The sequence below is a fragment of the Microtus oregoni genome, unplaced genomic scaffold, assembly GCF_018167655.1.
Source record: "Microtus oregoni isolate MIOR12 unplaced genomic scaffold, Mior012 000003F_ref0000135, whole genome shotgun sequence".
Lineage (NCBI taxonomy): Eukaryota > Metazoa > Chordata > Mammalia > Rodentia > Cricetidae > Microtus > Microtus oregoni.
Window position 1 is genome coordinate 31,761,767 of NW_024543062.1, and position 14,747 is coordinate 31,776,513.

Genomic DNA, 14,747 nt, shown 5'->3' on the forward strand with positions numbered 1-14,747 from the left:
GAGGGGGAGGAGGGGGAGGAGGAAGAGGGGTACACTCCAACTCCTCAGGCCCGGAGAACCATGGAGCAGACTTAGTTCTAGCTAGGCATGTCAGCGGAACTATGACTTGTCCATCAAACCAGAAACCAGATTGTACCAGTCTCCAGACTAAGCCTCCAGACAAGGCCAGAAAGAAGGGAAAAACCTTAAGAGTCGAGCTCCTAAAAAGAGGAAAGCTGATTTTAGTATATTTTAATTACAAAACAAAAATTTCCAATGACCTATGTAACATACAAAGATGTTTTTTAAAAAGTCAAACTTGAAGATGTTTGCCAATACTTTTTGTAAATTTCCCTTCCTTTCCGAAACAGAATGCATTGTGGTATTCCTCTGTGTTTTTCCTCTTCTATCATATTCCTCAACACAGGGGACGGATTTCCTCTCCGCCTCTCCCTCCCTGTGTTGGGGGATGAGCCAGGGCTTCATACAGCTACTCCGGCTTCTGGAGGGCCCAGGATGCACTTGCCTCTGGACCAGCTGCACGATGCTCTGTGTGTTCATGAAGAAGACCTCGCGCTCTGCCTTACGCTGCAACGTGGCGGCGTGGCAGTCCAGGATGGTGGCTATCTAGATAAGAACACAAAACAGGTCAGACCACTGCCAACCACAGGATCCAGCGGCCACTGGGTAACCCCCACAGGCTCCCAGGGAGGTCCCAGCCTGGTTGTGCTCGAAGACCCAAGCTACCTGGCTTCTCCATAACAGCCCTGCCCACCCCGTCAGTGTCTCCTGGAGACCCAGGAGCTCAGAATGACAACATTCACACAAAGAGAGAGTGAAGGAAATGTTTTCTCCCCTGCTGAGAGGACTCAGCAAAAGTATGGGTGCAGGAGGGGGAAGGGTCCTGTCTTTATATGAAAATTCATGTGATTGGTACGTTCCCTTTAAAAATTGTTGTGGTGTGTATACCTGGCATGTGCGGGGATTTTTGCACCACGGCGGACAAGGAGGTGGGGGGATACTGTGACGCTGGTTCTCATCTACCCCTATGTGGGTTCTGAGGATCTATGTGGTTTCAGGGCACCATGCTTGTTTGGCAAGTGTCTCCACCTGCTGAGCCATCTCACGGGCCCCCAAAAGGGATTTTTAATGAAAATTAAAACTAGAAATTGCCTTAATGAGAAATTTCAGAAATGTCCCAAATGCACCCTTCTCTCCATGGGACCTCATCAGTTCTGGTCAGGACAGAACTGGTTCCTCCTCCAGTTGTCATGTACAGGCTCAGTGGTGCCGCTCTCCTCTCCTTGCCTCCCCCATCCCTCCCCTGAAGGCCACTAACTGACTTCCTCTCTACACTGACTGCCTGTTCAGGACAACGTGTCTGACCGGCTCCTTTCCCTTAGCCTAAGGCTCATCCGTGTAGGAGCGTGAATCACAACGCCATCCCTCTGATATGGCTGAACAATATTCCGACCTTCAGGAGCTCGGGGTGTAGCTCAGTAGTAGAGTGCTTGCCTAGCATGCCTGAGGCCCAGCACTGCAAAAAACAAAACAAAAGTTTCAACCTTTAGAGCTGTTGGCCTTTGGAAACGGCCTGACTTGGCTTCTCCGACAGCAAAGGTGTGTGGGGGATGACGGGTGAGGACAGCAGGAAGGAACGGTGAAGGTGGGAGAGAAAGTGACCTTGACTTGCTTGCTCATCAGCAGAAAATAAACTAGACAGCCCAGAAAAAGGATGATGAGGTTTTATCTGAATGGGGTGTATATGCTGATGGTTTCTAGTCCCAAGGCGCATGAGGCCTACAGCTATGGACTTCCAAAACCTGTGACCCAGGAACAAGATTCTGTAGCTAATGATTTGAGCTAGTCTGATTTGCAGCTGTAATACACTCCCCCTGAACCTGAGCCGCTGGAGTGAGGCCTGACCCTTGGGAGAATGTGCTGGAGTCCTACGGAAATTAGAAAGAAAGCACGGGCCCACAACATTTGATGCTGGCCCATCTTAAAAGAAGCCAGATGAGGGAGTGAGCATAGGTGTGGCTGGCCGGAGCCAGCTGGGGCATGCACCTGTTGGCTGGGGAACTGGCACAACACTGAAGTGATGTTGCTGGCATACTGGGCCATCACCCTGCGGACGGCCTTCTCCACGGGTGCTGGGATGCGGCCTGCCACGCTGGTCATGATCTCCTGCAGCTCCAGGAGAGGTAGGGATGGGTGCCGGAGCGTCATCATGAGCTTTTGGACCCACTCCTTCAGCTGCAGAGGGACAATGACATCAGCCACCACCTTACAAACGTGTGGGCACTTCCATCGGCCAGGGGCACCCTACCCGACTCAACCCACCCAGGCCATACCTTCCAATGTAGGAGCCCAGCAGCCTCTGGAGCAGTCTGGAGTGGACTGCTCAAGTCTCCACACACAGAAGCCCCTGTGTCCCTCCCTGGGTCACTAGACAGCCAGTGTGGTACGGGAGAACAAATAAGGTCATATGACAAGCTAACGCTTGTGGGCACTTGACTGGCGCCAGGTAGAATACAAAGCTTGATCTTCACCTGTATTCTCTTTTAGTTTATTTTTATTACTTTAAAGTTATGTTCATGTGTTTGTGTCTGCGTGTGGGGTGTGCACGTGAATGCTGTACCCTCAGCAGTCAGCAGAGGGCATTCGATCCCTGGAGCTGCAGTTACAGGCATTTATGAGCTGCCCCTCATGGGTTCTGGGAACCCACTGAGCTTGGTTCCTCTGGAAGAGCAATTAATACATGCTCTCAACCCCGGGGCCACTGAGCAACCTCTTCTCCCTCTTTAGCTATTTTTCATTTTTTTTTTTAAAGAGACAGCCACAGCAAGCAGGCAGAATGATTACCCCATTCACAGTGGAATTGAAGAGAGTCGCTTAAGTCACCCAAAGCGACTACGCAGACAGGAAACCCTCCTGGCTGAGTAAAGGGCCCTGTGCACACCAGGATCTTGCTGGTCCTCACCTTTGTGCTGAAGAAAGGCTCGGGCAGGCAGTAGCCACTCATGACGTTGGTCAGATTTTCTAAGACGCTGTGGAACACCTGGTGCAGCTTCGCCCCGAGGATGGGCAGGGTCTGCTGGGCAGGCAGTGTCCCTGTGAATGGCTGCGCCTGGTGAGACATGAGGACGGGTCACGACAGACCAAAGAGCCCGTGATGAGACACGACATGGACAGACCATGGAGTCTCTGAGATACAAGGACGGGTCACGACAGACCAAAGAGCCCGTGATGAGACACGACATGGACAGACCATGGAGTCTCTGAGATACAAGGGCGGGTCACGACAGACCAAGGCAAAAGACTGACCCAAAAACCTCTGAGTTACTCATCTGAAGCCTGAGAAAGAACAAGAGACACATCATCCTGGGAACCCATCCTTAATAAGTTCAAGTTTGGGTCCAGGCTTTTCACAACATCCCCTTTGTGAATGGCATACATTTGACAACTTACATTCCAAACAATTTTAGAGGGGTTCTATTTTTATTCTGATTTTCCTTTTGATAAAGATTATCTCCTGACTCTTCTTTTTGTTTTCTTCGTAGGTTCCTTCCCTGTTTGGTTTTGAAGCAGGGTCTCACCACACAGCACAGGTCAGCCTCGAACTCACAGAGATCCACCTGCCTCTGCCTCCCGAGTGCTGGGATTAAAGGTGTGCGCCACCACCGCCCGGCCCTGTTTGGTTTTGAAGCAGGGTCTCACCACACAGCACAGGTCAGCCTCGAACTCACATTTCTCATGCCTCAGCCTTCTGAGTTCTGGGATTGCACGCCTGTGCCACCATGTCTGACTTATTTAATGTGATTTAATTTTTAAAATTTATTCTGAATATAAGATTTATTTTAGCTGTGTGTATGTGGGGTTGGGTGTGTGAACTTGCGTGCAGGTGCCCACGGAGGCCAGAAGCACCGGTTGTGAGCTGACCAACGTGAGTGTTGGAAATCAAACCCAGGTCCTCTGCAAGAGCACCAAGTGTTCTTAATCTCTGACTCATCTTTCCAGCCCCATTTTTTTTTTAATGTGGCCCTGGGACTTGAACCTAGGGCCTTGGACATAATATGCACACACTCCCCCTGAGCTATCTACTAAGTGAAACCAGCCAGTGACAAACTGGCAAGAACTGTGTGGTTCCCGCCATCCAAGAAACCTAAAGCAGTCATATCCCGGGGGGGGGGGGGGCGGGGGATGCAGGCTAGAGGTTGCCAGGGGCTGGGCAAGAAGGGAATAAAAAGTTGGTATCTAGTAGGCATGGTTTTAGTTTTATAAGAAAGAAAGGGTTCTGAGCAGTGGTGATGGGTGCTCAACAATGTAGGCTTGACACTCTGAATGGCCCATTTAAAAATGGCAGAGGCAGGGGTGGTGCAGGAGTTGGGTGGCAGATGATGCCTAGCATGCGGGAAGCCCTGTGTTCTGTCCCTAGCACGTGGACACACACAGAGGGGTGAGGATAGCAAGTTATACAGAATAACCACAATCTTAAAAATCTGAGTAAAGTATGTATGTTAGTTAATAACACATCAGCAGTGATCCATTGTGATTAGTGGAGCTTATGATCACAATAGAAATTACATGAACAGTAATTAGTAATAAATATCACTGAATTAATAATAGGAAACTGGGTGCACAAAATAGGAAAACTCTTTGTAGGATCTGTAATCCTGCAAATCTAAAGCTGTATGAGATATAAACTCTGGTTTATGCTGGGCAGTGGTGGCGCACACCTTTAATCTCAACACTCGGGAGGCAGAGGCAGGCAGATCTCTGTGAGTTCGAGGCCAGCCTGGTCTACAAGAGCTAGTTCCAGGACAGGCTCCAAAGCTACAGAGAATCCCTGTCTCAAAAAAAAATCTGGTTTATATAGCAGACATTAAATGAACAAAATCATATTTTAAAGGTAGTCCCAGATAGCTCACGGAGCCAGGCATGATGGGATACATCTACAGTTTGGAATGTGGAGACAGAAAGACCTTAAATTCAAACTCAGACTGGGCTACATGGTGAGCCCAGGTCAGCCTGAGCTGCAGGACCTTGTCAGCATATATTGTGAGATAGCTCAGCAGGTATACGCTTGCCATGCAAGTAGGGGAGAACCGATCCCCAAAGTTGTCCTTTGACCTCTACTCCCACACAATGGCACAAAAGCACACACTATTACTACCACTACTAATAATAACAGCAATTAATAAAAATCTTTTTTTTAAATCCAAGGGCTGAGGATGCAGCTCAATGCTGGAGAGCTTGCCAAGCAGGGAGGGTCAAGACTGTGGGGTCAACCCCAGCAATGAAAGAAAAAAGTCAGCTTCACGGGCTTGGGTGAGAAGCCAGACCGATCAGCTTAGGGTGGGAGTGAGCCGAGGCACTCCTGGGGCAGATCCTTCCAGGTGGAGGGAACGGGCTCCAGGCGGGAGGCCTGTGTGGACTCCTGAAGATGCCAAGGATAGAAGGAAAGCCCTAAAGTCACTGGGAGCAGCTCTCTGGCTCTTGGGTCCTGGGAAGAACCTGGGCTTTGCTCCAAGCGGGATGAAGAGCTGTAAAAGGATTGAAGAAGACAGGGGCATGGCTGCCAGGGGCTTCCAATTACATTGTCACCAGGGCTGAGTGTGCCTACAAATGACACAGACAGGCCCAGGAACAGAGAGACTCCAGTCTGCTCTCCCTCAACAGGTGACACAGTAGGAGCTTCTGGGCCAGCCAGAGCTGCGGGGACCACGTGTTACAAACCGCATGGCCCGGAGCTGCGGGATCACATGTTACAAACTGCATGGCCCAGAGCTGCGGGACTACATGTTACATACCGCATGGCCCAGAGCTGCGGGGACCACGTGTTACATACCGCATGGCCCAGAGCTGCGGGGACCACGCGTTACATACCGCATGCACTTTTGAAGGGTCATCGAGTTCCAGCCTCGCCACCACGCAGCCGGCCTCCAGTACGACCCCTGGGCGCTTGACGTACCTCACCCTGCCACTGTCCTGCACACTCAGGGTCATGATCATCTTCATCACCTGTTTTGTAGAAGGAAAACTAGGTCAGAGTTCCCTGGTGCTGGCACCCAGACTCGCTCCTCCAGTGACTGGATCAGGGGGTGCGTCATGGCGATAGCCCATCTCTGGGCACCACCCAAGCACAGGACAAAAAACCCATCATTTCTTCCACCTTGCTGTGCACCAGGCACGAGCACCATCCAGGAATGGTCTCCATCTACAAGGGCAGCCAGAGGCGGGTGTGTGTGCCGCCCATTTCACAGCAGGAAACTGCTTCCTTTAGATTTGTGGAGCTAGCGATGGTACCCAGGGCTTCATGCATGCTGGACAAACACCCTGCTGCTGGACTGCACCTCCAGGCCCCCTTAACTATTTTCAAAAGAAATCCTCTCTACAGAAACTCTGCTAAGTCCTATTACCTCTAGCCGTCAGTACAGAGTCGAGCGCACCACAGTGACACTGTTGGCCAATGACAGTACATGGATGATGGCTGTGCCACAAGACACATACACGTCCAAACTGTGGTGACACAAGTGTGAATGAGCTGCCGCATGGCCTGTCTGGTAAAGTGTGGCACTCACACTTAACGCTGAGACACTCACTGTTGGCGGCCGCAGCCCCTGGCAAGCGTCAACACTTCAAGTGACTAAATGACACCTTCCAGGTTTGTTCAAATACACTCTACAATGTCCACATGATAAAGTTGTCCAGGAACACACTTCTCAGAACACAACCCGTTGCTGAACACCACCGGGCTCTCAGCCTCCCTCTACACCCACAGCTATCTAAAGCAGGCATTTAACGTCAGGCCCGTGGGGGAGGGCGCCCTCTGGGGACCGCTCTGTAAAATGAAGCACCTGCTTGAAATCAACCCTGCAACTCACTTGCCTAACCCTGTGTCTGAAGGTGCAGAAGACATGAGATTTGTGACCACGACACCACTGCAGGTCACGGTACCATGCTGCTTTTTGCTCGGTTGTCTGCCTCATCCACCATCCCTGTGAATTCCAAAACTCGCCTTCCTGTCTCTGAGCCTTGATGTCTCCATCAGAAAACTGGGAGCTAGTCCCCTGAGAATAACCGAGACAGACAAGCCAGCCTGTGCAGGAGGGCGGCTCTCCTGAAGAGCCACTTGCCTCTCTCACAGCAGAGAGCGGAGGCCAGGCTTGCAGCAAGGCTCTGTATGCTCTCAAGAGACATCCTGAGCTCACCTTCCTGGGTCTGATCTCTGCAAGCACACAACGGGAATCACGTGTGTTCCCGCCTCATGAAAAAAAAGTAGACACAGTTATAAAAGTTATAAAAGTATAAAAAGAAGTTATAAAAAGTTATAAAAAAAGATATAAAAGTATAAAAAAGTATATAAAAGTTATAAAAGTAGACACAGTGGGGTGTGAGTGAGAGGTAGAATGCTTGCCTAGCATGCTTTAGGTCTTAGGGTCCATCCTCAGCACAGTAAAAAAAAATAATAATAATACAAATAGGTGAAGGCACTTAGATCAACACCCACTGGATGGCCAGTGCCCGGTCAGCTCTGGCTTGTGGTTTTAATCATTGTCAACACCATTACTAGGCAGTTCTTACTCCTTCCAGGAGATGTGGGTGATCTGAGCTCTCTTTTTAAAAAGTATTCTTTGAGTATCACAAGTTTAGGCCAAAGACAGGCAAGGCCTGATGGCTGAGGGGCAGGGACAGCCCCGGGGCTGGCTCTTTGGTCACCTCCATCTCAGCGTAGCTGCTCCCAGCTTCTACGTGGTCTCCATCCTCCACTGTGTACTGTGTCAGCTTCCCAGCCGAGGGGCATCTCAGGACTGTGGGGTCGTTCTCCTTTTCAAACACACACGTCTTATTGCCGATAGTGATCCGGTAACTAGAGGGCAGGGAGAGTGGGAGACAAATGAGGCCCAGCAAGGGAGCCAGACTTAGGGGAATTTCCCCTTTCCTAGGGCAGGTACTCCATCGCCCTCTGTGAGGCATTAGGGTCTTTACTTCTTGTGGCTGAAACTAGTTTCTGTTTCTGACATAATTCCTCAGAAATCAATCAATCAATACTATTCAATAACTCTTAACCAATCCTAAATCCTTCCTTTAACTGATGTAGGGAAGTCAGGTTTTAGGCAGCGCACACAAGAATCTTGAATGTTCTGGGACCTAAGAAAGGAGTCCCCTCACTGACCTAACTTCCATGCACACACTCCACACTTTCTTATCCATGGCCAGGGTCTGAGTGACCTCCTCTGCCTGGGTCCTCCACGTACCACTGTGACCTCAGCATGGTCAGGCAAACGGGAGCCAGAAGCATCTGGACCCAGTGTACACCATGCCTAAAGCTTCCAGCATCCTTCCTCTCATCAGGACACAGAGCCACTGCCTGCCACTGTCTGTTCACTGTGTCATCTCCTGTCAGAGGCTGGAAGCCCAGGAGTGATGACATCAGTGGCACCAGCCTCATCCCGAGCTGAGCACACTGCCCACAGTAGCCTGGCGGCCAACTGCTGGATGGTGTATCTAGTCTACGCTGTCCCCAGGGCTGTGGGCCTATAGCTCAGACCCAGGGAGATGGCGCCTCCTCACTTACCCTGCAGACATTGGAGCTGTTTGTCACAATCTGTTTGACCCTGAATCCTCTGGTGACTGGAAATGGGAACTGCCCGAGAACCCCCACCCTCAAACCCTGTTAGGTTCCAGCCGGGATGGAGACTCTCTCTGAATGCCCAGAATGAACGAAAGCAGGCTTTCTCTATAACCTCAGGCCTGCAGCGCCAGCTCTGCATTTCAGCTCCCACAGAGAAAGCTGCACATCTTCCACGCACGCACCTGTCCACCTCTTCCTTCATGTATGTGGTGTAACTGCTGCCGTTGTAAGACAGGAGCAGCCCCCCATCGTTCAGCCGGTGGGCATCAATCTCGATGTGGCAGTCGTTCATGATGAGAACGAAGACAGTCAGGGACTGCCGGGCCACCTGTGGGGACATCAGAACCCCCATTGCTCCTGTGAGGGTGAGCATGAGCTAGCCGTCTGCTCCCGCCTGCAGGGACTGAGGCTTGTGCTCTGGGGAGGCAGCTTGGAGGCTTCAGTAGGAATGAGTGCACTAACTGTATTGCCTCCCAAAGTCCTGTGATGAAACCAAGCCTCAAAGGAGATCTTAGGAGGAAGGGGGACCCCTGGTTTAAGTACATACGTCATGAGAGCGGAGCCTTCTTAGCACCCTTTTATAAAAGGGATCTGGGGTCATGAGATGACTTGGGAGGTAAAGGTGCTTGCCATCAAGCTTGACAAGTTAAGCTTGATGTCTGAGATCCACATGGTGGAAAGAGAATCAACTCCTAAAAACTACCTTTGACCTACACACACACACACACACACACACACACATATACACACATACACACACATTCTCACACACATACACACACTCACATACACACAGAGACTGTTGTACTCTCATACACAAATATACACACACTCATACACACATACACACACTCACATACACACACAGAGACTGTTGCTCTCTCATACACACACTCACACACATATACACACTGTTGTACTCTCATACACACATATGCACACACACGAAAGAATAAACAAACAAATTCAATTTAAAAATTATTAAAGGAACTCCAAAGAGCTCCCTTGCCCTCTTCTACCACATAAAGGCATACAGCAAAGGAAGGAAATGGGTCCTCGGGAGATACGGAACTGGCTCGTGCCTTGACCCTGGATGTCCTGGGCTCCAGAGCTGTGAGCAATGTCTTCTGTTGTTCACAAGCCCTTGATCTATAGATTCTGCTATAGAAACCTGAATGGACAAAGACACCTGAATACAGACTATGGCTTACCAGAGATCTAGGACCCTGGAGGGAGGTGTGCACAGTGAGCTCTGGCACAGACTCTGCAAGTCTGTTACAAAGAAATACCAGCCTGAAGCTGGCCCTTATCCATCGTACCTTCACAACATGCATACTCGGGTTATATTACACACAGACTAATATTTTGGGATAAAAGATAGTGAGAAATACATTTCAGCGTCTTTGGGTATCACTCGGCCTTCCTCTCCTCAACTCAGAGTGTAGTCAAGGTCATTGACTGCAGAGAACCCTGAGGGACACACGGCTCAGACCCCCACGTGAAGACCCCACTCCAGGCTCACAGACATCACAGAGAACCCTGAGGGACACATGGCTCAGACCCCCACGTGAAGACCCCACTCCAGGCTCACAGACATCACAGAGAACCCTGAGGGACACACGGCTCAGACCCCCACGTGAAGACCCCACTCCAGGCTCACAGACATCACAGAGAACCCTGAGGGACACACGGCTCAGACCTCTACGTGAAGACCCCACTCCAGGCTCACAGACATCACAGAGAACCCTGAGGGACACACGGCTCAGACCCCCACGTGAAGACCCCACTCCAGGCTCACAGACATCACAGAGAACCCTGAGGGACACACGGCTCAGACCCCCACGTGAAGACCCCACTCCAGGCTCACAGACATCACAGAGAACCCTGAGGGACACACGGCTCAGACCCCTACGTGAAGACCCCACTCCAGGCTCACAGACATCAGTGGGAACTGCTGAGCCTGCAGAGAAGGTGCCCTTACCTTGAGAATGTACTTAATGCCTCCATAAATCAACTCAACATCCACAATGTTCAGCAGCGAATCAGCCGGGAGGACCTGACCCCTGGAGAAGACAGATACGGCATCAGTCCAGGAGGGAACGGGGGTCCCTAGAGCACCTCTTGGGCTCTGCGACATCCTTCAAGGCCCCCAGAAGGCTGGAGTGAAACTCAATGGCAGAATGGGCGCCCCTATGTGTGAAGCCCTGGGCCCCACCCCAGCATCATCAAGCAGTCAGTCATATGGATGTTTACCCGTCCTAGGCAGCAGCAAACCAGACAGAGTTAAGACTGATCAAAGGTGTGGGACACAGATCCCAGAGGAACTGGCACCCACTGAAGAATGGGACATCTTAAAATGGTTTCAAAACCTTAATGGTGGGCTCTTCTAGGAGAAAGCCCCACATGGAAGTCAGATGTGGTGGCGGGTGCCTATTAACCTGGCACTGGAGAGGGTTAGGCAGGAGAATAAACTAGCCTGGGATACACAAACAGTTTCACAGAAATATAAACAGGGGAAGATGGGAGGGCTGCCACCCTCTAGCATGTGGGCTGTGAATACACTGTCACTCAGAAGCGGTGTGCAAGCATTACTGTTTATTCTTTTACACTTTTTGTGGGCACATCATTCTTTGTTATGGTACTTCTCAAGAGCGGGCACTTCCTTCCTACTGTGGGACACTCAGGGAATGGGCCTCCCTTGGCCTCTAGCAGACAGGAGTAACAGTTCCACTGTCACCCCACAGCACACAGGACAGTCCCCCCAAATGATAACCCAGGTGGAAGTTGCCCTGCAGTCTTCACAGCACCCTACGGCCCCTTCACACCCACAAACCTGTCTGCATTCACCCCCGGCCTCTTCCAGGCAGTATAGGTTTATCCATGGAGTGTTGAAGGTAAGCCCAGAGGAGAGGCACCTGGCTCTCCGGTGAGTCACCCTCAAAGAACTTGAGGGTGGCATGCTGGCATTTAAGTATGACCCCAGTGCTCAGGAGGCTGAGGCAGGAGGATCCAACTCTGATGCCAGCATGGCCTACTTAATAAGATTCTATCTCCAAGCACAACAAAAAGCCCATCCTGCCTTTCAAGGGAGGGTAGCGAGAGAACTGTCTGCCCTACCTTTCCAGGGAGTGCAAGAAATCCGTCATGCAGGTTCTGAACATCGCGTCCGCCACGTTCAAGGCCCCACACACCACCCCGAGCATGATGTCCGGCTTCTCTGCCTAGAAAAGACTCCAACGTCTCGGTATCCGCGGGAAGCGTGGGTCTCCGCCACCCCCAAGAAGGCAGAGCAGCTTCCTACCTGCACCCGCTCAGCGATGAGATGGTCCAGCCACCCCGTGTCGATATCATTGTTCTGGAAGCTCTCGGTCTCCAGAAGGTTCACAAGATATTCCACAGTGGTCCGGAAGTCACCCCGAATGGACAGCTCCTTTAAAGCCACTACCATGTTGCTGGAGAGGAGAGACAGATACATGGTTGGTTTCCACACTTGCCCATGGTTCCTGGGGATGTCTGGGATGTGTTTGTCGCAGCGTCTGGATGGGACGACCACACTCTCGGTCTCCACTCCACATGGGCTGAGTAATCTCACTTGGGTAACTTAACCACCCTGGGCATCAGTTACCTCATCTGAAAAATGGGGTGATAACCCTGCCACCTGCAGTATGAGGTTTGCAAGGAGACATTCCACACAAAGCAGTTCCGGTCACATGTCAGCTGCTGTGTGATTAGGCCCCAGGGTCCAATCACTAACTGTCCTGATACATAATGATATATAATATCCATGAAAGAGGGCTCAGTCCCTCCGGCTCTGGCTCCCCTTGGCCTATTCAAACCTCGTGTCCTCAGAAGAGCCACTTCTGACTGTCCCCGGCTGCTCTGTCCAGGTGTGTCAGTTGCTGCTGGCTCAGCAGCATGGCAAGCTGCAAGGCTGCAGGCCCGCTGTGAATGTTTCTGAGGACAGGCAGTAGGATGAGCATATTCTTAGAGAGAAGGTTCCGGCCAGTGAGTGTCCCCACGAGCCATGAGTAGCTATGGCAGGAAAGCAATACTATCTAGGTTTTAGCCATGAGGAAATAAAGACACAGTGAGGTCAAATGAAGAGGTCCACAGGTCACAGGTGCAGTGTCAGGGCCTGGATTTCTATGTGACCAACTTGTTCCAGGTGGCTTGACTTTTGCACTGCCATGAGAGAGCCAATCACAGAATCCGAGACAAGCGCTTCCCTCTGCTAGACTCTAACAGCAGGGAAAGCTGGAGTTTCCCTCCCAAGTCCATGACAGCTGCAGACAGCACCTCAGTTCGAGATTCCCCTGGGGACTTTTACTTGGAGCATGCTGGGCCCAGCTCCTCCATTCACTGTGTCTGGTTTGCTGCGAATCTCCCTCTACACTCTCCAAAGGCCTCAGTTTGCCAGAGAACGTGATTAAAACGAACCAGTCTAAGCTGACAGAGGAGAGCCACCACCAAAACTGCCACACTGAGCTACACTCGCAGCTAAACAACCGAGCCAGTCAAATGCCTTCTCTTTAATGTGCACTGGTGTTTGCCTGCATGTTGGTGAGGGTGTCAGGTCCCCTGGAGCTGGAGTTACAGACAGCCATGAGCTGCCATGTGGGTGCTGGGAATTGAACCTGGGTCCTCTAGAAAAGCAGTCAGTGCTCTTAACCACTGAACCGTCTCTCCAACCCCTGGTCTAATATTTCTTAAATGAAACATCCCTGAAGGCAGAAGAAGTACCTAGCTGCACCGGGATGTTTAATAACAACACAAACCGATTTTACCTTCCTGGGCCCCTGTCAAGGCTGGGAGATTTAAAAGGAGAGGCAGAGGAGTCCTTGGCTAGCGTGAGTTTCTCAGTCTGAGAAACTCTTGTGGTGGGATTTGACTAAACAGGGAGCACAGGCCACTGTCACAGGCTCGGGGTGGAGACGGAGTCGCAGGACACCCCCAGAAGAAACGAGTCTCAGAGTGAAGACGGAACGATTTGTGAGGTTGACATTTTAAGGTGCGGCCGTCCTCCTCTGAGCCTAGTTCTCGGCACCCTTAGACACCTTTGAATAGTTTTGTGTCTCCTTGAAGTCAGACCTCTTGCAGGTTCAAGACCCAGCGGCCTTGGAGAGCTCTCTGCTCTTCTCCAAACTCCAGCAAAGAGACTTTGTTCTTGAACTTCAGCTGCCTTGTGAGATCTAGGGTCAAACTCGGGTGATCACACCTGTACACACTACTTCGGAGTGTTTGCTTCTAAAGAGAAGGAGGCAGGGATGGAGGGGGAGGGAACAGGAGGGAAGGGGGCAGGAAGGAAGAGTGGTAAGCAGGAAATACTGACGAAATGGCCTCTTCACGGTTCTCGCCCCAGGAGAAGCAGTGCCCAAACTGGGAATCGGCGAACTCATGCAAGCCTCCGGCAGCCGCTACGCTGAAGTAGCCCCACACATTCTTGTTGCTGCGGAAGTTCAGCTCCTGGACTGTCCCGGAGCTTGGCTTAAAACCCTGGCACCAGACAGAAAAAAAGAGATGTTACTCCAAGTGGACTCCGCAAGACAGAAGGACAGCACTGCCTTTCCCAAGCTGCCCTGTGCCCTCCACATGCTCACTGTGGTTCCCATGCATACAGACAATAAATAAATATTAAAATGATTTTTTAAAGTGAAGATGTAGTGCTGTGGATGTGGCCAAATGCCCGACCCTGCTGTTTACCACAGCTGGTGTTTGGTTTGAAGCCTCCAACACAGTATGATTTAAACATTACACAGTGATGTCATCTACATAAACAGAATTTCACAGGATGCCCACTAGTGTGCCCAGTTAAAAACACCTTTGAAGCTGGGCATAGCGGCACATCCTTCAACCCCAACACTCAGGAGGCAGAATCAGGCAGACCTCTTTGAGTTTGAGGCCAGCCTGGGCCACATAGTGAGTTCAGGACAGCCATGGTTGTTATAGAAAAACCCTGTCTCAAACAAAAACACAAAATCTTTGATTAAAAGAAAAAGTAAGGGTCAGGCAGTGGTGGCACACACGCCTTTAATCCCAGCACTCAGGAGGCAGAGGCAGGCGGATCTCTGTGAGTTTGAGGCCAGCCTGGTCTACAAGAGCGAGTTCCAGAATAGGCTCCAAAGCTACAGAG

General features: G+C 51.0%; 1 protein-coding gene across 4 annotated transcripts in view; it reads right to left on the bottom strand.

Moving 5' to 3' along the window:
- Window positions 1–14,747, bottom strand: part of Acacb (acetyl-CoA carboxylase beta) — a 105,313-nt gene that overhangs the window by 39,418 nt on the left and 51,148 nt on the right. For 3 of the 4 annotated variants that reach the window (XM_041648403.1, XM_041648401.1, XM_041648404.1), the window contains 10 exons: window positions 13,947–14,110; window positions 11,919–12,069; window positions 11,735–11,838; window positions 10,599–10,680; window positions 8,800–8,945; window positions 7,702–7,852; window positions 5,869–6,003; window positions 2,963–3,109; window positions 2,047–2,235; window positions 506–606 (listed from right to left, as the gene is read on the bottom strand). In XM_041648403.1, coding sequence (XP_041504337.1) covers window positions 506–606; window positions 2,047–2,235; window positions 2,963–3,109; window positions 5,869–6,003; window positions 7,702–7,852; window positions 8,800–8,945; window positions 10,599–10,680; window positions 11,735–11,838; window positions 11,919–12,069; window positions 13,947–14,110 — 1,370 coding nt within the window. The remainder of the gene's footprint in view (window positions 1–505; window positions 607–2,046; window positions 2,236–2,962; window positions 3,110–5,868; window positions 6,004–7,701; window positions 7,853–8,799; window positions 8,946–10,598; window positions 10,681–11,734; window positions 11,839–11,918; window positions 12,070–13,946; window positions 14,111–14,747) is intronic. The other variant, XM_041648402.1, reaches the window with a different exon arrangement.